At 41.8% G+C, this 23,568-nt stretch overlaps 1 protein-coding gene across 3 annotated transcripts; it reads right to left on the bottom strand.

Moving 5' to 3' along the window:
* Positions 1-7: 7 nt before the first annotated feature.
* Positions 8-23,288, bottom strand: SERPINB7 (serpin family B member 7). Of its 3 annotated transcripts, none has more exons than XM_086372482.1 (8): positions 23,229-23,288; positions 19,480-19,665; positions 14,100-14,150; positions 13,404-13,523; positions 8,571-8,688; positions 5,247-5,389; positions 2,299-2,445; positions 8-1,150 (listed from the first exon to the last, which is right to left on the bottom strand). In XM_086372482.1, exons 1-8 carry the CDS (start codon positions 23,286-23,288, stop codon positions 752-754), a joined length of 1,224 nt encoding a protein of 407 aa, XP_086228608.1. In that variant the 3' UTR covers positions 8-751. The 3 variants fall into 3 exon arrangements, with proteins under 3 accessions (XP_086228608.1, XP_086228609.1, XP_086228610.1); XM_086372483.1 differs by having other exon boundaries at positions 13,404-13,520; positions 23,229-23,283; XM_086372484.1 differs by lacking the exons at positions 13,404-13,523; positions 14,100-14,150; positions 19,480-19,665; positions 23,229-23,288 and adding an exon at positions 9,704-10,750.
* Between the last annotated feature and the right edge of the window lie 280 nt (positions 23,289-23,568).

The raw sequence follows: 23,568 nt of genomic DNA, 5'->3' as shown, positions 1-23,568 counted from the left end.
ATAATTATTTTGTGTTTTTTTATTCTGATAAATAGAGAAAAAAAAACTATACAGCATATGAAATAACATGCTGTAAACAACAACTGGAAAAAGTTAAAAGACACTAATATTTGAAAAACTATGTACACATCAAATCTCTATCAAGGAAAGGCTGAAAGATATCAAGTCAAAATTATTGACCAACTATTTTGTTGGTTCCCAATGCCAAGTCCATAATTTTTAGCATCTAGATTAGATACTAATTTCAAATCAGATATACTAAAAGTAAATTCTGATGTCTTCTTAGCTCAGCAAGGAAAAGTTATCCTTGACACTTATTTCCAGCAGCTGGATCTACTTCCTAGATATTTGCAATGAAACTAGAATACTTGTGATAACTATAGTCTCAAAAAATATCCCTAGGGCTGCTTCTACGTTACTACTCTAACATTACAGGTAGAGCATCCCACAGTTCCCAGATAGTATACCCAGATCTTTGTGCAAGTGGCTATGGTAAAGACTGGCAGAAATCAATGTGGATAGAAAGACGATGAAATTAGAAAGAGGCGGGCCTGATGGTGGTAGAAATGCTAAGAGCAAGATCAGGACAATCAACCAGGTCAAGTCAAATCACCCAAATCTTCTGCTGATCAATGTTAGAAGGAAGTAAACTGAAAGGAGTCATCACATGCTTCCAATTAAACTTAAATCTATTTCCTTGCGGTGGTTCCTTGGTGTGTTGTTTCTATTCTAATAAAAACCAGTTGTAGTTTCAAGGGCAAGAGACTTTGCCACTGAACAAGATGCTGTCACCCTTCTTGATTATAAACAGGAATGGATGATCAGCTCGGAACACACTGGGCTCGGGCAGCTGCTTTTCCACAATGTTGCTTCCTGTGGCGGCGGTGGCCTCTGTGCCCTCCTCGGTGACCTCTATGTAAGACTTGTGCATCAGCTTTGATACATACAGACGGCCTCCTGCAGCTATACCAGAGAGATCAGCTCTGGATTCATCAAAGATATCTGTCAGCCCTAGGGCTTCTAAATAGTGCTTGATTTCATAATTCTTCTCTATCTTGAACTGAGGTAGAAACACTTCGACATACTGAGCCTTCATTTTTCTTGGATTGGTCCAGTCCATTAGATTCTGAAAAGTCAGTTTGTTTTCAATCTGTAGAAATAGTTAAAAGGCAATTTAGAACCATATGGTTAAGAAACAGATGAAACAATAGCCTCAGAGGTATATGGTTTTCCATAACAATTCTCTCCTGGATATTTGCTTGTAAGTATGTGGAAGGGTGCCAGGGGAGTCTGGAAATGGGAAATGATTAAAACAAATGGTTCAAGTACTCTTGAATGAATCATATGTTTAATTTGCTCTGCTATGACAAGGTGTGGTTTATTTATATTGACATTTCAGGGCACTTCTGTTCTCTGCCCACATATTAACATATATAGACAAAGTGGAACAGTGAGCAAGTGAAGGAATTTGGGAATCAGAGATCATCAGAGGGAGAAAGGAACTCAGCAGTCATTTGAATCAGTGTTTCCTGACCATTTCTGCCTCATGAAAGACATGGAAAATAACATTTGCGCAACTTGTAGAAGTAAACCAATGGGACCCCAGGTAGCCAACAGCAAGGAGACCAGAGCTGTAGCCTCGGGGCTGGTGTGATCAGCATCCCCCAGCGCGGCGCCCACACTGGAAGATTTGGATACAAATGACCCTGCTACTGCACACGTGTGACAACTGCAACTCAAGACAATGTAGGGAGATGTGCCCAAGATGCACAGCCTGGACCCTCAGTGACATAGTGCACGCGTGTGTGTGTGCCCTGTCGTGTCCGACTTTGCAAACCCATGGACTGTACCCCACCAGGCTCCTCTGTCCATGAAAGTCTCCAGGCAAGAACACTGGAGTGGGTAGCCATTTCCTTCTCCAGGGGACCTTCCGGACCCAGAGATCGAACCCATGTCTCCTGCTTGACAGGTGGATTCTTTACCACTGAGCCAGCTGGGAAGCCCCTAGTGACAGAGTGAGGGACCACATATATCTTTCCAACACGCTGCCCCAAAGTGACTCACAAATTGAACTCACCAACTCCTTAACACTGAGAATTGATCATAGATTATTCCAGATTTATAATGGGAAAAGTTTTCTTATGAGCATTATTTACAAATCTTGGACTAGTAAATGAACAAATGGGTGAGTGACTAATTCTGACAACCTGAAATCTTGAAGCTGATGGATGAGAACACAATCAAGGGTCCTAGACATCTTCCTATTCCCCAGCAATGAGATCAACAGTGGTAACTTACCTGGGACAGGTCATTATCCGGCAGCATTATGTACATGCTTATACCACCATGATATCTGAGCTCAAGAACCTGCATGGATGGATCTTTAATGACAGACAAATTGAACTTCCGTTCTTGATGCATCATGGCCACTGCTTTCCCAGGACACTGAAAGTCAAGTCATTAAAAAAAAACAGTTAAAGCCCTCCTTATTTCATGTATGGACCAAATGCAGTGGAACAGTGCTTCAGGCTTTTCTTTCCAGTGGGTTTTCCCCAGCTTGCTGCCAGTGGCGGTCCTACCGGCCCACATCTCGAGTGAAACCAGACTCTGAGAGTAACTACCTGAGTTTTAAACTCACCAACTGTGTGACCTTGGGAAAGTTACTTCACTGCTCTATGTCTCTACACCTCATCTCTGTAATGGAGGTAAACACAGCCTCTATTGCATAGGATTGTTGTCGAGATTGTGTGCCTTACTGTAGCTAACACTTGGAGCATTGCCTTGCATTTAGTGTTTTATCTGAAAATGTCTATATCATGTCATGAATAATTATTCAATAGCATTATAATTTCAAGTGATTGCTATAGATTTTTTTCTTATCTGAAGTATTATCCAGGCAAGTGTTATAAAAATTACAGTTTAATAATAGGGTGTTGTAAAGCTTTTTTTTTTAATTCCTGTGAAATATTTGACAAATTAACTTGAGGGAAACACAGTATCTCTTATCTTTAGGATATCACTTCTAGATTTAGAAACATAATAGAGATATAATAAACTCTTTTCCTAAAAGATATTGTGATCCTGCAAGTTTTTCAGTATTTCTATAAAATCTCCCTTTACGAAAGAATATCCTACAGAGGAGGACAGATAAATTTTACGCTTCAATTATGGGCTCTTCTTCCTCCAGAAAGGTTGTCCTTTTTGACAAAGAATCCAAACCCCAGAAAGAGCACCCACGATGCAGTAAAGGAAGAAGGCGCCTTCCTAGTGAGACAGGCTGGTGCCTTCTCACTGAGTCTGGAGCCGTGGGGGCTGAGCGGCCAAGTCTCATTTCCAAGCTAGGGCAGGGAAGATTCCCACAGCGGAGTTATGCTGGAGAAAGATGGAAACCAGACTTCTTAACAAAAGGGTGATTTCACCAATTTTGGATGGAACCAAAGCTGTCAAGTGATATAGATTCCACAGCGTATTATATTATAAGCTATATATTAGAGCTCTATTATAAGGGATATAGTCACGAAGATTATTTTAAACGATGTTATTATACTTTATGTTAATACTTACAGATATTTTATTTGCACATACTCATATTTATTTAAATAAGCCATTATTTAGGAGCAAAATACAAACAAACAAAACCCCACAGACATTGCAGGAAAGAGTCATGCTTCATTTTCATTCATGGAAATGAGTTAACAAATGCAGTCTACCAGAGGAGTTGAAGGAAAGAATGGGGAATAAAAGCTCATTTCCAAATACCATTAACACTGTCAGCCCCAGTGATTAAAATTCTGTGTGTGTGCACTCGGTCACATCCAACTCTTTGCAACCCCATCCACCAGGCTCCTCTGTCCATGGAATTTTCCAGGCAAGAATACTGGTGTGGATTGCCATGCTCTCCTCCAGGGGATCTTCCCTACCCAGGTATCAAACCTGAGTCTCCTGCATCTCCTGCATTGGCAGGTGGATTCTTTACCACTAGCCCCACCTGGGAAGCCCCATTACAATTCTGGGACTGTCTAATATGCTTCATTTTGCAATTACACAGCTAACATCTCTATCAGACAGAGTTATGGTTTATTAGGAGTTAATAGGTTTCAGTTTTTTCACTTAGGATTTTCAAAATACTTCTATGCCCCTCTCTGTGTTCTCATAGAGGCACCTACATTATAGACTTGCTCCCGAGTTGGGCTCTCCTTAGGACCCTGCAGTTAGGGACACACAGCAGGGCTGGCCGCCCTCCATGCGGGTGCTAAAGGCCACCAAACTCCAAGTCCTTCTGGAGTCTGATCTACTCTGTGCTCAAGTTTCTTCTCCTTCCACCCAAAGCGCTCCTCTCCCCACAGACACGGCCTGCTAGACAACCTCTTACTGCGCATCTCCTCACTTATCAGTCATCTTTGATTTCCAGGAGCTCTCAGCACTCCTGTGTCTAAAACTTCTGATGTGGAAAGATGCAGAAAGAACGTTTCAATAGCATTTTCCACTTAAAAATAAAACTATGTTTAAACGTTAAATCTGAATTTCTATGCTTCAACATGAAAAACTGAGGATTGAAAGGAATTTGTTGTTGTTGTTCAGTCACAAAGTCGTGTCTGACTCTTTGTACATCATGAAATGCCACACTCCAGGCTTCCCTGTCCCTCTTTATCTCCAGAGTTTGCTCAGATTTATGTCCATTGAGTTGGTGATGATATCTAACCATCTCATCCTCTGTAATCCTCTTCTCCTGCCCTCAATCTTTCCCAGCATCAGGGTCTTTTCCAATGAGTCAGCTCTTCGCATCAGGTGACCAAAGTATTGAAAGCAATGTTCTAGGTGAACTAATGGAATCACTGGGTTTTACTTGTGAGAAAGACTACGGTTTTAAGGTTCATGTGCTAAGACAAGGCAATTCCTATGAAGCAAGGTAAGAACCCTAACGTGGCATGTCTGACTACAAAGTCTTTGATGTTTCTACTATACTAAGATTACTGTGTGAAAGTGAAAGTATTAGTCTCTCAGTCATGTCTGACTCTTTGTGACTCCATGGACTGTAGCCCGCCAGGCTCCTCTGTCTGTGGGATTGTCCAGGCAAGAATACTGGAGTGGGTTGCTGTGCCCTTCTCCAGGGGATCTTCCCAACCCAGGGATTGAACCTAGGTCTCCTACATGCAGGTGGTTTCTTTACTGTCTGAGTCACTAGGGAAGCCCTGTAAAGGCATATTATTGGCAAAAATCTTCCTAAATTAAACAGAATTCCATACCTTGGGAGATCTGAAATGGCAACTTTGGGTCTGGTTCTTGGTGAAGGCTGACTCCCACTTGCCTTTGAAGTACACGGCATTCACCAGCACCATCACAGCAGATGAGCTTATGGTACCTTCATGAAAGACATCCCTGATTTTGCCTTTTGAAAAATTGAGGGAAAAAATGTAAATTTTAAAAAGCTAAAGACAAGATGAATATTTTTCTTATCACATAATTAAAATGATCATGATATTAGTAATAATCTGTGATCAATTACTTTGTCCAGCACTTTCCATGTGGAATGCTTTATGTGCAATATTTGGTTTAATTCTCACAAAATCCCTGTAGGAAAGGCACTATTATTATTTCTGTTGCCTGTTGAGAAATCTAGGGCATAGAAAAGTAATTTGTACAAAGTCACATAAAACAGGATTCTGACCCAAGAAGACAATGCTCAGAGACCTTCCCTACTCGTAGACACCAAACTGCCTTCATTTATTTGAGGCCATAGCATTCCAAGTATAGTTTAAGGCCATTTCATTGAATGGGCTAATTTCTACATTCCATGTTCATGAAATTTTTGCTAAATGCCTTGCACTATTCTAGATACTGAACAGGATCCTATGGGGTCTTCCCTGGGCAGACCTTCCCCCATAACCTCTTCTTTAGCTCCTCTCTGAAGTGCCTGCTGCTACTGCTGCTGCTAAGTCGTTTCAGTCGTGTCTGACTCTGTGCGACCCCATAAATGGCAGCCCACCAGGCTCCCCCATCCCTGGGATTCTCCAGGCAAGAACACTGGAGTGAGTTGCCATTTCCTTCTCCAATGCATGAAAGTGAAAAGTGAAAGTGAAGTCGCTCAGTCGTGTCCGACTCTTAGCGACCCCATGGACTGCAGCCCACCAGGCTCCTCCATCCATGGGATTTTCCAGGCAAGAGTACTGGAGTGGGGTGCCACTGCCTTCTCCTGAAGTGCCTGGATAATAGTATTTGATACACATTTGCTGGTGGCACTAGTGGTAAAGAATTTGCCTGCCAATATAAGAGAAGCAGGAGACTCAGGAATATAATGGGTTTCCCCGGTGGCTCAGATGGTGAAGAATCTGCCAGCAATGCAGGAGAGCCAGGTTCAGTCTCTGGGTTGGGAAGATCCCCTGGAGGAGGAAATGGCAACCCACTCCAGTATTCTTGCCTGGAGAATTCCATGGATAGAGGATCCTGGTGGACTACCATCCATGGGATCATAAAGAGTCAGACACAACTGAAGGGACTTAGCATGCCCACATTTCCTGAGTTGTCTTGCGGATGTAAAAACCTCCCTGGAGGATGTTAAGTGCCTAACACAGGAGCCCATAGCCTCAGGCCTCTTGGAGCCTAAGGCCTGAGAATATGAACCTCTGCGACACCACCCTGGTGCCTCAGCAACAGCCAGAAAATTCTTCATGAGCTGATCACCACTCTGCAACTCCCCGCCTCCCCTGGCTTTTAAAAATGCTTTGCTGAAACTCTTCCAGGAGCTCGGGGCTTTGGGGTCCACCGCATAGACCACTGGCTGATCCTGCAGTGAACCTTCTCTGCTCCAAACTGATGGTTCAGTTTGTTTGGCTTCGCTGTGTGTTGACCCTGTGAACCTATATTAACAAGTCCAGTGCAGTGGGGGCACCACCTTAATGCAGTTGCAGCATCCTGGGGTCACAGCCCTGTGCTCAGCGTGGGGTGGGAACACAGTGTCTATGGCCAGGCCACCTGCTTGAGCTGAGGGCAAGGTGAGGGCCAGGGAGAATTTCCATAAAGTTGGGACTCTTTATTCAAAACTTGAAAGCTTCGAAGAGCTGACTGTATTTGGGGAAATCCTAACTTATTCTGATTCAATAGGAAGAGTAAGATTGGAAAGGCTGGTGGCAGGAGCCAGATAATTGAGCCTGGAAAGTCTGATAAGAATTTTTTATTATCTTGAAGGCGATGGAAAAGCATTGTTCAGGATTCACTAAAACACAAAAAAGGACATGGTCGTGATGGATCAGATTTGCCTTTCTAAAGGATGACTCTGGCAGTGTGCATAGGATTGAAGAGGGGGTGGAGGGAGCGGGGAGGAGGAGGAATAAAACCTAATAAGACCAGGGTAGGTTTATTGGAATATTGGCATCATTTTGAAGTGTTCCTCCAAATAAGTATTGAGTCCATGCCCTCATCACAGTGAGAATAATTATACATAGATTTGCATGAGAAAGGAAAAAAGGGAAATAAGTTACTGCTCCAAATAAAGAAAGGTACTAGTAATCTGATACACCAAAATACTTTAACACTAAATGGAAGGCAGGAGGAAAGGGGACGACAGAGGATGAGATGGTGGGATGGCATCACCAACCCAAAGGACATGAATTTGAGCAAACTCCAGGAGATGGTGAAGGACAGGGAGGCCTGGCGTGCTTTAGGGTAGCAAAGAGCCGGACACAACTGAGCGACTGAACAGCATTAGAAAAGTAGTTGCATAGTTTTTGATTTATGAAGAGTATATTTGAAATACATGGTGGCTAATGGTCAAATTAACTCTAGTGAAGTGATGATGATGAGTGAGCAAAAGCAAAACTGAGCCACTGTATTCTTGTTTCCTGGAATAATTATATGCCTTTGAATGTTTGCACTTAAAGGAGCAACTTACACGTCTCATATTTTTGAAACAGAAACAAACAGCAAATATGTATATATTGTTCAGAGTATAAATCAAGGCCATTGCTTAGGTAAAGAAATGACAAGCTTTGAAATCATTGACTAAGGAAACAATAAATAGATTTCTTTATTTGTTTTGTACTAAACCAGACCATTAGCTGGAACTTCATTTTCAGTTAGAAAGAGACTTGTCAATAAAGAAATATGCTTTTTTGTGGAAGGAACCACCATTGCCAGATATACAATTCTGAAAATGAAGAGAATTTAAAATTAAGTTTATTTTTTTGACAGAGAGTCATAAAAACTATGTGTGTGTACGCTCAGTCGTGTCCGACTCTTTGTGACCCATGGACTGTAGCCCACCAGGCTCCACTGTTCATGGGATTTTCCTGGCAAGAATGCTGGAGTGAGTTGCCATCTCCTCCTCCAGGGGATCTTCCCAGCCCAGGGATCTAACCTGTGTCTCCTGCATTGGCAGGTGAATTCTTTACCATTGTGCCAACTAGGAATTCCCTGGACAACAACTAGAGCAATTTTAAATAACAGCAATCATTACTTCTGGTAAGCAGGAGCAGTTTCTCATATGTACAAAAGACTCCCAACTTTAAAATTGGGAGTTCTCGATATTCACATATAACTGACAATCTTGCAGATAAACAGGGCATTGCACTCACCATGGGTCTCATCTTCAATCCATTTGTTGATTTTATATCTGGTATCTTCCACATCATTTGTAAAGTCAGCTCTTTCCACTTTGGCATTATATAATTTCTCAGCACACTCAATGTAGTCCTGTAAACATAAATGATACACAGCTCTATAAGTAATAAACACAGCTTTTGTACTTACAAATCACCACCAACTAAGCACCATAAGAGATATATATTTGAAATTGTCCCCTCATTTCCACTACCTTACTCAAGGACTACGTCCTGCATCAAAGGTGAAGAAATAGGCTGGGAGGGAGGACTGGGGAACTTGAAGTCAAATTGCAGAGCAAGCACACTGAAATGCACTGGGGGAGATCAGCAGGGCTTGTGGCTGATACCACCCCTTAACTTCACCACTCTTTCCACCATGACTATTTCAGGGGCCTCCTACCTCTTGCCCCTTGTTTGTGTCATTCTCTTCCTACTGAAAAACTGTTCAAGAAACCTAGCAGATACCACCTTAATCAAGTGATCAAAGATAACACTGTCAGCAATAGGATTAATCAAAATCCTGCCGGGGGGCAATAAGGATAATATGATGAAAATAAAGCAATACCCGTGATGTTTTCTATCAAATCAGATGGAGGAGTGATCTAAAGAAAGGGTGATCACCATTTTGCAACATATGTGTGTTAGCTGCTCAGTCATGTCCAACTCTTTGCAACCCCATGGACTGTAGCCCTTCAGGCTCCTCTATCCATGGGATTCTCCAGGCAAGAATACTGGAGTGGGTTGCCATTCCTTTCTCCAGAGGATCTTCCTGACCCAGGGATCAAATCCCGGTCTTCCACATTGCAGGCAGTTTCTTTACCGTCTGAGCACCAGGGAAGACTTTTACGACATATAAGAGTATCAAATTGACATTTTGTACACCTTAGATTTACACAGTGTTATATGTTAATTATGTCTCAATACAGCTGGAAAAAATATGACTCTAATTATGAAGAAACATCAAACAAATCACACTGAAGGACATTCTAAAATATAACTAGTCTAAAACTGGACATTATGAATAATCATTGAAAGTGTCAAGATCCTTAAAGTCAAAAAAAAGGCTAGGGAACTGTTCCAAATTGAAAGATACTAAAGATACATACCAACAAAACACAATGCACGATTCTGAAGTAAATTATTTTGCTATGGGATGATGTAATGATGATTGATTAGATGTAAAAGGATCTAAAGATTAGCTGGTAATGATCTAACAGTGTGAATTTCCTGGTTATGGTGGTTGCACTGTGGTTATGTAGGAGAATCTCACTGTTTGTAGGATTACACCAAAGACTTCAAATATGATTAGGGATTTCCAGTGGTTCAGGAAAAAAATTTTTTCTTCTCTATAATACTTGCAACTTTTCTGTAAGTTTCAGATTATTTCAATATAGCTTTTCTTTTGAAAAGTAGAAGGAAGACCTAATAAGTCTTCTTCACTAATGGACTGTGAAGCTTAGGGAAAAGGAGAAGACAAATTTGACCCAAATACTTGGTGGAAAATTCACTGAGAGAGAACACAGAAGAAAGAGAAGTCAGAGGACAGGAAGGGTGGTACATGAGAGTCTGGAGGTGCCCGCCTGAGGACTGGCAGGAGGCAGGTACAGCCACAGAGCGTACAGAGGCAGGGAGAACAAGGCTAAAGAACTACACACGTTTTGAACACGTGATCTCTCCTTGGGTAAGAAAGTTAACTGAAAATGGAAGATGGCTGAGGACAGAAAGTTTAAAGAACACTAGTGTTTTAGGGATGCCTGGAGGAACGAATATAAACAAAAGAGACTGAGATGAAACAAAGAGACTGAATAGAAAACCAGGAGAAATCAATACCATAAAAACAATGAGAGGGGAAGGTTTCAGGGAACATCATTCATGTTGAATACTATGAAGAGGCAGATAAGATAAAAACTGCAAAGTGTTCATAGCTTAGGTGTCTACATGGAAGGCAGCAGTCAACTTCATAAAAAAGGATTTCAGGGGAGCATTTAACATAGAAGCCGGATTGCAGTGGACTGAGGAGTAAAAGGGGGGCAAATGGACTCCGAGAATACATATTACTCTTTCATTAAGCTGGATTTTTCAAGCTTACATTTTCAGTCTGAGAAACAATAAGATGGGAAGGAGAATCATTAAGCAGCTTAAAAAAAAAAAAACTTTAGAGAAAAGGTACCTTGTACATACATTTATATGCTATGAGAAAGAAGAAAGTAGGTTAGTAAAAGCCCAATAAAGAATATTGTTGGAAAGATAACACCAAGGAAGAAGTAGGAGGCAAGAAAGCAGTGGAGGAATTGACCGTTTAGGAAAACTGTTCCCTCTGAAATTGATGGAAAGGGGGGAAAGATCAGCAAATGGGTTGGGATATGAATCCCGCCTCTATTTTCTTTGTCAAGAAGACAAGACCTTCAGTTGAAAGTGGTGGTGGTAGTAAGGGGCTGTTGGGAATCTGAGAGAAGTAGGAGAGTTTTCAGAAACTGCCGTCAGGAATGAAACACCAAAGCTGGCTGTTGGACCCACGAAGAACGTCTGACCGGGACGGCAGGGAGACCGCCACGCCGTGGTGGTAACTGCACACCTCCAGGCTTCCCGCAAGCATTCCCCTGTAGCCCAGGCACAACTGTGAGTGAAGTCACGGCGCTGCTCCCGACTCAGGGCTTTGTTGGGGGAAGAGAATGGGGAAGGAATGGCTGAGAGCAGTTCAGTGTAGGAATAAAGCTAGGCAAGGAGAGAGCTGATACGCTGAGAGAAAGTCGAGAGATCAAGAGAATGAATGACTCAGTGCAGCTGAAGAACAGGTGGAGCAGTGATGAAAGAATGAGACGCACGCGGTGCTGTGACCACACTGGAAAACCGGAGCTGTAGACTTCAGGTCGTTGATGAGTTGCAGGGTGTGGCTCAGGTATCTATAGTGGTGTAGAGAGAAGGTCAGGAAACTGTGGAAGCGGAATCTTCCATAGGGACACTGAGTTTATTCAAAACAGTGGCAGAATCAGGTATGGAATAACATGTACAGCGGTCCTAACCAAGGCACATTTAGCAAGGATTGGGGGAGGAGGGGGAACATGGGGTCAGAGATAGTGGTTGAGTCTTCTATAATACCATACTTTCATATAATACCATACACCGAGACTATTTACATATTATTATCTTTATCAATTCTAGTAGAATATGTATCCTCTTATTTGAACCCATACTCAAATGTGAGTTAAAAAGTGTTATAAGAAGAAATGTAAGCAGCTTGGAGATTATCTATCTTTGTACTGATCTATCTGATTGAAATTTGATGATAGGTACATTTAAATCAAAAGTAGTTTTTAGAATAACTTATTATACTTATAAATGTTTGGGAGAGAAAAAAAAAAAAAACAGCTGCCTTGTTTTCGAAGATCTTGATTAGACCTCACCTTTACTGTGCTTCTGGGTGCATTGCAAGGAGAGTCAGAAAAAGGAACACAAAAAACAAGATGCTATAAATAGCACCATGATAGACTCATCAACATCCAGGCTACGGCTGAGGGTCCCTCAGGAAGATAACAGCATCTGTGGAATTGAGACTCAAACCGTGGCTGAACATCATGGTGGCCCCTGTAAAACTTGTGTAGGATACCTTTGGGAGGATTAAAAGCAAAGTGACCTAATGCTTCATAATTGACAGGTTGCCAAACAATTCGGGAGTGGTGCTGGAAAGGGCAAAGAATCTGAGTGGGTGACAGACAGACAAAGCATTAATGACTGGGCGGAACACAGAGAGCTGGAAAAGATGCCAGCGGAGACCAGCCCAGAGACGTCACGGAGTGGAGTTTTATAGTTGTGTGAGACGTGGAGAATTAAAAGGGAGAACAGACTTCCCCCAGAGAATCGCGGCCACTGTGTCTGCTTAAACAATACTACCAACTTCTGGTTGTCATAGCAATGATGGGTCAGGCATACCAGCATGCAAGAGTGCGTTCTAGGACTTGCTGGTCTTTGAATGAGGAGAATTCCATGATGAGGGAAATCAGTCTACTGGCCTCAAGTTATTCACCTCCTGTGTTGAGTCTTAGCTGCAATTCTACCACTGGCCAGCCTTACTATGTCTCTTACCAAGAACTCTTTTATAAGTGTGTGCCACATGCTCAGTCATGCCCAGCTCTTTGCAACACCATGTCTGTAGCCACCAGACTCCACTGTCCATAGGATTAGGTAAGAAAATTGCAGTGGGTAGCCATTCCCTACTCTGGGGATCTTCCTGACCCAGAGATTGAACTCATGTCTCCTGTGTCTCCTGCATTGCAAGTGGATTCCTTCCAAGCTGAGCCATTGGGGAAGCCCCCTTTTATAAGTGATCTTATTGAAAAGATAAGTAACTGCTGGCAGGAGAGATGGAAGGGCATAGCTGAGAAAAAAAAAAAAAAAGGGAGGTGAAGGCACTGGGGATGAAGAACTGTCCTAGAAGACAGAAAACTCAAAGGAAAAGTGAATAGGCTTTTTCTCTGCTGCCCATAGACAACCCTAAATGCACTGTCTGCTCCTCCCACCCCAATTCTAACTCCACATCACTGCCAGTGGACAAGCTTTCTCTGTCTTGGAGCATGTCAATCTAGTGACCCTGAATATGTGTTCACTCAGGTGAAGAAAAGCTGTACTTTGGAAATAAAGTGATAATATTGAGAAGGCATCTGGGAACCTAATTAATAGTGACAGGAAAACAATATATCACCTTGGTATGGCCCCATGGAAAGGCGCAAGCCTTTATTCATATGATAAATTGGGCAAGACTCAGGTTCATAACAGAAATAACCATCTAACATAGGAGCCTGCACTTACCTTCCGAATATCAAATACTTTTTCTGCAAAAAGTCCATTGGCAATGCTGAGGTCATAATCCTTGTGGGATGTGTTTATATCAGACAGAACTCTTTTCAGTTGAGATTGGAGTCCTGGCTGCTGTTAAAAAGATTTATAAAAAATTATTCTTGGGCTGCAAAGATATGTCTACTCTTTTTACACATGAAATAAAACACGTATAATATTATCATAAAAGAATTTAAAAGCAATGATGCTTATTAAAGCAGGAAACAATGTCACATACATGTAAAATTTTCACCCTTTTTCTCAAAATAGTGTCTGTGATCAAAGTTAATTAAAGGAGTTAGTGAAATAAATAAATAACCTTAAAATAAAACTATTAACAGAAGATAATGAATTTGTCTAATGCATGTACTAAATAATTCATTTTACCAATGTAAGTTGACTGTGAATATCAAAGCATAAAACGCAAACATTTAGTTCCATGCTATCTTGCCAAATTTTAGCTAACATGTAAGTAAAATATTGGCTTACTTGATAATTTACAAGTAAATTATCAAAAATTGTATCTGGAATACCCACAATACAGAAATCTGAAACAGACATGATCCTTTGCTTTAAAGGGGAGAGAAAATAGAAATATATTAGTGAGATGGGGATTTTTCTAAATTGAGTCTTACAGTCTCTTTCTCTAGAAGAACATATTGTCTTTACCTGAGTATCAGAAGAGTTTCCATGTCTTGAGAAGGTATTAAAGTGAAGCACCTGTAAACAGGCAACAAGGAAAGCAGTCAGCAAGTAGTGGCAAACAGGAAGAGAACTAATAAAAAATAAAGTGGAGATGTCACTGCTGGTGGCTGTGTTTGTGAGTTTGTTTGTTAGCACATAGGGCGGCAATGAACTGTGCAACTGTCCTATTGATGTGTTTAGAACAAGACTATTCATTGGGGAAAGTATCACAAACTGGGAGAATTCATAAATCAATGGCTACAAAGTGAAATATGTCTAATAATTTTGGTTTGCTCATTCTTGGGGATCAATTTAATAATCACTCACTGATTAAACCTGAACCAGAATCAAAAATAGTCTCATAAAAAAAAAGAAAACTTTGTTTAATGAAACAGGAGGCAAGATTGGGGTTAACTACATATACACCAAGACATAAAAGCAAGAGGCTTCCCTGGTGGTCCAGTGGCTAAGACTCTCTACCTCCAGTGCCAGGGGTCCAGGCTTGATTCCTGGTCAAGGAACTAGATCCCGAGTGCCACAACTAAAGCCTGGTGCCACCAATTAATAAATAATTTTAAGACATTATAAAAACATAAAAAGGAAAACTAGTTATTGAGTATCTAGCAAATATTAAATAGGAAGCAAAATTGGGATTTGCTAGATATAATTTTTGATCCTGCAATTATTTGAGAGGCTTCCCTGGTGGCTCAGTGGTAAAGAATCTTCCTGCCATGGGTTTGATCCCTGAGTTGGAAAATCCCTTGGAGAAGGAAATGGCAACCCACTCCAATATTCTTGCTTGGGAAATCCCATGGACAGAAGAGCCTGGCAGGCTACAGTCCATGGAGTGACAAAGAGTTGGACATGACTGAGTGACTAAACAAACAAAAAAAATTACTTGAAATTAAGCAGTTTGGGGTTTCCTTTTTCAGCATGGCTCTCAATAACCCCATTATTCTAATAATTGTTCCTATGCCCATCTTGATTTCTTACTACACTTTATCTGCCTTTTTCCAGGCCCTCTGTCTCTGGGATCTGAAATGCAAAACAACTCCATTAATAGGAAGTAATAAAATGTGCCATGCGTGTGACAATCACTCGTGCAGCTGTCTGGGACAGACTGAGTGCATCCTGCCTCCTCGGCACGGGTGGGCAGTGCGCGGAGCAGCATTTATCTTATATTCCCCCGACCAATCGTCTGAAAGATCTAAATAACTGCCAGGCAATGGTGGATTTGTTCTATTGTCTCAGTTTGTGACTCTCCGAATCTCATTGGTTGAATTTTCTGTAGAAAGATGTAGCTTTGCCTAGAGGGACCTTTCGGGCTTTGTTTGTGTGTGAGGAGTTGGAGTAGGGAGAAGGTTGGAAGGTCTGTTCTGATGCAGGGTAAAGAGACACGTATGGGAATTTAACTAAACCAATGTTGCTATCAGGGCCTCTGTGAGGGATTTCTACTTCAAAGCCTCAGACCCCTAATTATAGCACCATCATATTGGCTTGGGGAGAATGGAACTGCTCAGAAAGGGATATGAAAACTTATAAAGGCTACTAGTATCATTGTTAGTCTTAAAATGCCACAAAGAATTGGAACCTAACCTCAATTTCTACATCCTCAATCTAGGATGATACTATGAGATGGAATGAGAGAGAAGGCAAAGTCTATAAGGCAAATTTGATATACACATTAGTTCTATTCACAAATGGGGTCTTTGCAGACATCAAGGACTATGCCTGGAAGCCTGGGTGTCATTTTTCCCCTAGTTCTAGGCAGTTGTGGGGCAGGAAGAGCATCAACACCCTTTCTCATCCTTCAGGGCCTTCAAGGATATTGTGGTTACCTCTTCCCAGCTGATCCAGTTGACTAGAATATTCCAGGGTTCGTAATTCTGCCTCATAGTTTTGTGGTCAGTTTCACTGTGACTGTGATTCATTGACAGAACACTGAAATTACCAATTTAAGAGACTTCCCTGAATGTCCAATGGTTAAGGCACCCCCTTCCAATGTGGGAGCTGCAGATTCCACCCCTGGTCAGGAAACTACAACCCCACATGCCTCGTGTGTGGCCAAAACACATAAAATAGAAGCAATATTGTAACACACTCAGTAAAGACTTCACAAAAGGTCCACGTCAAACAAAAAAATCTCAAAAGAAATTGCTAATTTGTCACTAAGAAAGGAAGGTTCAACAAGGACCCTCCTTCCCATGGAGTTTATTTTGTAATTACCAGAGGAGGAAACAAAAGAATGAGTTTTATTACTTGGATTATGTTATTATAGGGCTTCCCTGGTGGCTCAGATGGTAACGAATCTGCCTGCAGTGCAGGAGACCTGGGTTCGATCTCTGGGTTGAGAAGATCCCCTGGAGAAGGGAAAGGCGACCACTCCAGTGTTCTTGCCTGGAGAATCCCCAGGTACAGAGGTACTGGTGGGCTGCAGCGCATGGGGTCACCAAGAGTTGTTTTTCCAGTTCTGACTGATTTGTGACATTCGTGGTAAAAGCTTACCTCTCAGCACCCCCAGAACTGTAAAAGGAAAAGTTGCAAAGGAAGTCTGTATAGTCAGTCACCTCAGTACGAGATGGAAAGAAGCTCTAGCCAGCTTTTGTTCACTGAACTTGAACTTGGGCGGCCCCGTTGCATATTTCCTTTCTAAAATAAGCCCTGGAAGTTGGAGGGTCCATTTCTATCATCTTTGAGAAAGATTTAACCAAGAGAAGGCTGAGAAAATTCTGAAAGTCATATTGATTGTTATGTAATGCTATCTTTAGTAAAATATATATGGTTTTGTGGAAAAACATTTTGAATGGTGTCTGCTCCTCTGAGTTCTAAACCTTTGACTCACTACCTCATAAAAACAACCTAGTAATTAACTTAATTAACTGAAGCTTAGCAAAGAGAAAGGAATCTTCTCTTCTTTTTGACCAAAATTTCTGTCAGACTAACTTTTTAAATTTCCTGTAGCTGTCTTTAAAAAAAATTCCCCAAGGTCACCATTGGATAGATCGGCTATTTGAGAATATGTGGATGTACCAGAAACAGACTCACTTGCTTCTGAAACATTATGTTTTTTAAATAATGAATGGAAATCTTTTTTTATTAGTTGTTAGATTGATTTTTCCAAAGCCAATACCTGTATTTATTAAAATATTGACTTCAAGATAAGTGAAGCTTTATGGTAATGTACTTTGAGCTACCTTTCAGTTTGCTGACTTTAGGGCTCCTCCTCTTGGGGATATTTGGTGGTGTCTAGGGACACTTTTTATGGCACCCACTCCAGTACTCTTGTCTGGAAAATCCCATGGGCGGAGGAGCCTGGTGGGCTGCAGTCCATGGGGTCGCTAAGAGGGACTGAGCGACTTCACTTTCACTTTTCACTTTCATGCATTGGAGAAGGAAATGGCAACCCCCTCCAGTGTTCTTGCCTGGAGAATCCCAGGGATGGGGGAGCCTGGTGGGCTGCCGTCTACAGGATCGCACAGAGTCGGACACGACTGAAGCGACTTAGCAGCAGTAGCAGCAGCAAAGCTTATGGGAGAAGGCAATGGCACCCACTCCAGCACTCTTGCCTGGAAAATCCCATGGGCAGAGGAGCCTGGTAGGCTGCAGTCCATGGGATCACTAAGAGTCAGACACGACTGAGCGACTTCACTTTCACTTTTCACTTTCACGCACTGGAGAAGGAAATGGCAACCCCCTCCAGTGTTCTTGCCTGGAGGATCCCAGGGACGGGGGAGCCTGGTGGGCTGCCGTCTATGGGGTCGCACAGAGTCGGACACGACTGAAGCAACTTAGCAGCAGCAGCAGCAGCAGGGACACATTTTATTTTCACGATGGGGGAGAGGTGTGCGGATGACGTCCAAAAGGAAAGGGCCGGGGGTGCTGCAAAACCTCCTGCAAAGCGCAGAACAGCCCCTCACAACAAAGAATTCTCCGACCCAGAAGGTCAGTAGAGCCAAGGTTGAGAAACTCTGCTTTAGAATAAGACCTTCCTGAGTTTACTAGCACAGAGATGATGTGACAACCCCTGCATAAAACCCGGGAAATGATGCCAACTCCAGGGTTACTGTGAGCATCAAATAAGATACACGAAGAGCTTATCCCGGAGCCTGACCCTGATGGAGTTCCCAGCTGGCTGTTGTTATCATTGCATTAGCATGAGGTGCTCAGCGCACCAGTTAGGAACCACTCCAGCTCTGGGACAGCAGCATTCTTAGAGTCTGTTGTTATTCCCTAGCATCAGTTACTGGTGGAGCAGTCCAGAGAGCGAAACAAGTCTTTCCAGCTTGCCTGACTGCACAAATAGCCCTCAACACGTACTTAAGTGTGAGAGGTCACAGCAGGGATCCTGTCTCTCTTGCACTTAAGTGTGAGAGGTCACAGCAGGGATCCTTTCCCTCTTGCACTGGTTTATGAACTAAAATAATGGGAGGGGTCGGTGGGCAGAAGGTTGGGCATCGAAGTTTCAACATGCACCTGGGCCCTGGTATCTCACCTGCTGCTGACCCACTGAATTTCAATGGCAAATTCCTGAGAGAAGGGAGAGAAACCATGAGCTTTTTGCCTCCCGGCAGTCTCGCTCAGGGTAGTGGGCAGGAGTGAATTAATAAGCTGTTTCTAAATGTGGTGGGGAAGGTGATGCTGGCGACAATGTGACAAGCATCCTGGTGGGCTGTGATCATCCAGGCTGCACTATTATGTCATTTGGGGCAGGTCACCGTGCCTAAGCTAGGACTTCACTGGCGTTTCTTTCTAGCTCTTCCTTCTCATCCATATTACTCAGGTGTGCGTGCATGCTCAGCCCTGTCTGACTCCTTGTGACCCCATGGACTGTAGCCTACCAGGATCCTCTTTCCATGGGATTTTCCAGGCAAGAACACTGGAGTGGGTTGCCATTCCCTTCTCCAGAGGATCTTCCCGACCCAGGGATTGAACCGGGTCTCTTGCATCTCCTGCATTGGCAGCAGGGTCTTTGCCACTGAGCTGCCATCACTCAGGCTGAGGCTCTCTCCTTTCATGTGCGCCTGGAACGTCCATCAGAGCTCAAGCGAGGCCCCATCCCCTAGTTTCTGGTTCAGTAGGTCTGAATCCGAAGATTCCACATTCCTCCTGAGATCTCCAGGTGAAGCTGGCATGGGAAACACACTTTGAAACCCACACTAAGGCACAGTATCAAAGCTGCAGTTCTGGAAAGGTTCCAGCTTAAAGAGCAGGGGTTGCAAGCTGCATTCTTTCCTCCCCTGGACGGGGTCCACTGAGAGGTCTTCCTTTACATGAGACCATTGCAGTGCAATATTCTCTTGGGAAAAACTGTTTGCCCTGATGATCAATTACAAAAGTCGTGGTTGGTGATGCAATCAAGACTGACCTTATCAATCTGAGAAGCACAGTCACCCCTCGCACCCAAACGAACCAGGGCCAGGGCAGTGAAGAGGCTCAGAGAGGAAAAGAACACGTTTTCACCCCCTTGACTGCTGTCCATCTCTCTGAACAGGTTGAAGCAAAAGTCTGCGTCTGCTGCAGCGAGGGAGGCCATGGTGAAACGGAGTACAGCCTAGAGAAGGAGAAAAGAGAGAGCTCCGAGTACATTTTCTGTGGATATTACGGGGTTTCTTTTTTTAACTAGAGTATAGTTACCTTACAATGATGTGTTAGTTTCTGCTGTACAATAATGTGCATGCTAAGTCGTTTCAGTCATGTCTGACTCTTTGCAACCCCATGGACTGTAGCCCGCCAGGCTCTGTCCATGGGATTCTCCAGGCAAGAATACTGGAGTGGGTTGCCATGCCCTCCTCCAGGGGATCTTCCTGACCCAGGGATCAAACCTGCATCTCTTATGTCTCCTTCATTGGCAGGAGAGTTCTTTACCACTAGCACTACCTGGGAAGCCCTGAATCAGCTGTCGGTATACATATATCCCCTCCCTCCTGAGTCTCCTTCCCACCGACCCTGTTCCACCCCTCCAGGTTATCACCGAACACCAAGCTGAGCTCCCGTGCTGTACAGGAGCTTCCCACTAGCTGTCTGTTTTACACATGGTGGTCTACATATGATTTGTATATTCATTCGTTTTTTTAAGTCCAAGGCTTCATTTCTTCAACCTTGGATGTAACTATCAAATAACTCACAATAAAAAGGAAAAGTTCTTTTGGCCCAGTATTCTTGCTATCAAAGCTCTAAGACTCTCTTCTGGCAACAATACTGTGACACCTTTTTAAAACAACATTCATCTTTTGTAGCACGACGTTTCTATGTTTCTGCCTGTGCCCTCACATTCACAACCAGGCATAGTCTCACTGTTCCTGGAAGTGGAACTTCCAGCTTCAGTGATCTTTGATAATTCTGAGTCCCAAGCAAACACATTTCTAGGGCCTACTATTTCTCAAATCTCCCAGATTTCTAAGCTGAAATATAGCGGGAATGCTGTCGTTGCTGTCGTTGTTTAGTTACTCTGCGACCCCCTGGACAGTAGCCTGCCAGGCTCCTCTATCCGTGGGATTTCCCAGGCAAGAACACTGGAGTGGTCTGCCATTTCCTTCTCGGGGAGACATTCCCAACCCAGGGTGGGAACCCACGTCTCCTGCGTTGGCAGGTGTATTCTTTGCCGCTGAGCCACCATGGAAGCCCCAGAAGTGTTATTACAGTGAAACAAATTTTACATTAGACAGTCTATTCAAGGGACTATATTTCAGGAAGAAAAATTGTGTGTTACATTCTCTCTCTTCAAATAATTTTCAAGACTTCATGTTGATTGCCAAAAAATCATAGTATTTAAATGAAAGTAATCACTCTTAGGAAAGTAACTTCAAAAGCAAAACCATAATAATTCTTTCCAAATATTTACAGAGGAAACTACATTTAATAAAGCATTGTGGGCACATTAACATATTGATACAAATCCTCTTCAGGGACCTACCTGAGTGGTCCAGTGGGGGTCTGAAAGCTATTTGGTAATTTCATAATCCAAAATACAAAAACACACTCTTCAGTATATTTTTCCTCAATCAGGTCCCAACTGTTCTTGTTGTTTTATAAATGCAACTTTTACTATTTTACCCCTAGGTGGGAAAGGGACGTTTCATGTTTTTAAAAATTATTCTTTAAATCAGTTTCTAAAAAAGCACTAACCACAAAATTTTATTTTCTAATTTTTTAGTCATCCTCTTGACTTCACAAAACTGTTGTCGTATTGAAGAGAAGAGAAACTACACAAGAATGTGTTCATTCAAACAATTAAGTACATATTTTTAGGGCTTAGGTAAATTCTGTGGCAGAGAAACCATACTAGATAAATAATCATTACAGAGAAACATCAGCCAAGAGCTTCTTAGATCTAGTCATTCTCAAGCAATAGCTTTTAAAATGATAAACTGCTCTAGGTAATATACAGTTAAATGTACTCGTACAGACATGTTCATACTCTATGCAAATAAATGCCAAGAAGTATGTTCCACTGCACATCATTGCTTTTGTTTTTTTCTTTTTCTCTATGCAAGTGCTTTGTAGTTTCCAGAAATGAAAGTAAGTTTCATTCCCCTCATCTGACACAAAGACTGAATCCCACTGGCAAATAAGTACCAATATATATGGCTGAATTACTTGTTTTTCACCCTAAATTTCCATCAGATGACATATAATTAATATTGGAAAATTAACATGCTACCAAAACTGATTTTCTTTCTCCTATAATTTCTTTTTCCAGTAACTTTTTTAAAAAATTAAACACAAAAAAATATAATTAAATGTAAACAAGTCATCAACAAATGCCCAGTGATTTGGGTCCCAGTTAAATAACTAAACTGAAGAGGAAAATTAATTACATCAAGCTACAGAAGAAGGTATCAGCATGGTGCTCCCCACTATGCCACTATCCAGGTGCAGCAATGAAGGAAAATTCTTTTTAAATCATACAGAAACTTAACTTTAAATTAATCTTTTATTTCACTAAAACTGCAAAAATACTTACAAAACTAATATATAGATATGGAATTAATTTATAATTTTCAAGTTAACATGAATCAAATACTTATGAAGGTCTTTAAATCCTAAAGAGCAAACTTAAGGATGTCAAAGTCCAGGGAAGACTGAAGCCTATTTACTTACTTATGGTACATTTCAACTTGAAAATTTTTTTTATTCCTTGCTTTCTTTGTTAACATACTTTTTGTGTCAGACCAAAAAGAATAGATATGTTCTCAGTAAAGCTTTTTAAAAGTCTAATTAAAAAGTAAGAAAAATAAATTTTAAAGCATGAGAAAAACCAGGGACAAACACTTTCAGTAAAACATGAAATTATATTGAAAATATTTCATGAATCTAAGCTTATTATACCAAATTGATAAATTGTGTGCCTTATTGTTTGATCAAAATATTATTTCTTCTTATTATAATTCTGTCTGCACAAGAAAAAGTAACCATGTTTCATGGTACATTACTGAGGGGAAAAAAGCCTCCTGTTTTTACTGAACTAAAGTACACATAGAGGAAAAAATTGAAACTACAGTTGAACAGACTTAATTTTTACTCTTATCATGTAAGTCAAATGTAATACATTCAAATCTTTCCATTTTTTTCAAAAACATACTTTAAAATTTTGATAAATTCCTAATCAAATAAGTTGAGATACACAATTAAACCAGAATTCAATTCTAATGTCAAGAATGTGTATATGCCAACATATAATGCCTTAAATAAGAACATCAGAAATATAGAATTTTAGACTTGTCCATAATTCCCTTATCCTGTTTCTCTTCTCCAAGATGGGACGTGATGTGTTGGGTGGTCTTGGATGCCCTCTGAGTGGCAGGCGCCCCTATCCTCGGTACCCCAGGGTAAGCGGCTGCAGACGAGCCCCAAGACAGAGAAGTTGGAAGGAGGGCGGACCCAGGGCCACACTGAGGGACGGGTTCTCGGCAGAGTCGCACTCACTGCCCTCTCTCCCCACCCGCACTGCTCTCTGTCTCTGTGTCTCTGTGTCTCTGTGTGTGTGTGTCTCTCTATCTCTCTCTGTCTCTCTGTGTCTCTCTCTCTGTCTCTCTGTGTGTCTCTCTCTGTCTCTGTCTCTCTCTTGTAAGCTGTCTGGCCAGACTTTAAGTTCTGAGCTTTGGAAATATTTACCTTACTCTCTTCATAGAGGAAGTTAGCCACTGGTTGGATGAGTCTGAAAGAGTCTTGCATTACTCTGAAATATAAAGCCTCTGACTCAGACACTCCCTACTTCCTTTTGTAATGATCATGATAATTTTAAATAATGTAATTAAAATGGAGTTATGTTCAGGCACTTTATAGTGCAAATTCAAAGAAGTGTGCAGAGTATTAGCTACAGACTGGATTCAAAACAGTCAAAACAGATATTTTCTAATGAATCCAAGCCTAGCATGAAATTTATTTAATTTGATGTGAGCCCCGCGCAGTCCTTTCATATGGTATATGGTGGTTCGAATGGTATTTTTGGGCA

Source organism: Bos grunniens, chromosome 24, assembly GCF_055505025.1.
Source record: "Bos grunniens cultivar Pamir isolate PY7600 chromosome 24, Bosgru_T2T1.0, whole genome shotgun sequence".
NCBI lineage: Eukaryota > Metazoa > Chordata > Mammalia > Artiodactyla > Bovidae > Bos > Bos grunniens.
Note: the sequence above shows the minus strand (reverse complement) of the source record. Positions and strands in the feature narration are given on the sequence as shown.

Bases quoted from the DNA above. Each gene is read 5' to 3' on its own strand.
- SERPINB7 (XM_086372482.1), bottom strand. From the start codon at position 23,288: ATGCAAGACTCTTTCAGACTCATCCAACCAGTGGCTAACTTCCTCTAT. The intron at 8,689-13,403 runs GTAAGTGCAGGC...TTATGTTTACAG, and splicing joins AAGTATTTGATATTCGGAAG to GACTACATTGAGTGTGCTGA. The intron at 2,446-5,246 runs GTATGGAATTCT...CTTGACTTTCAG, and splicing joins GCCATTTCAGATCTCCCAAG to TGTCCTGGGAAAGCAGTGGC.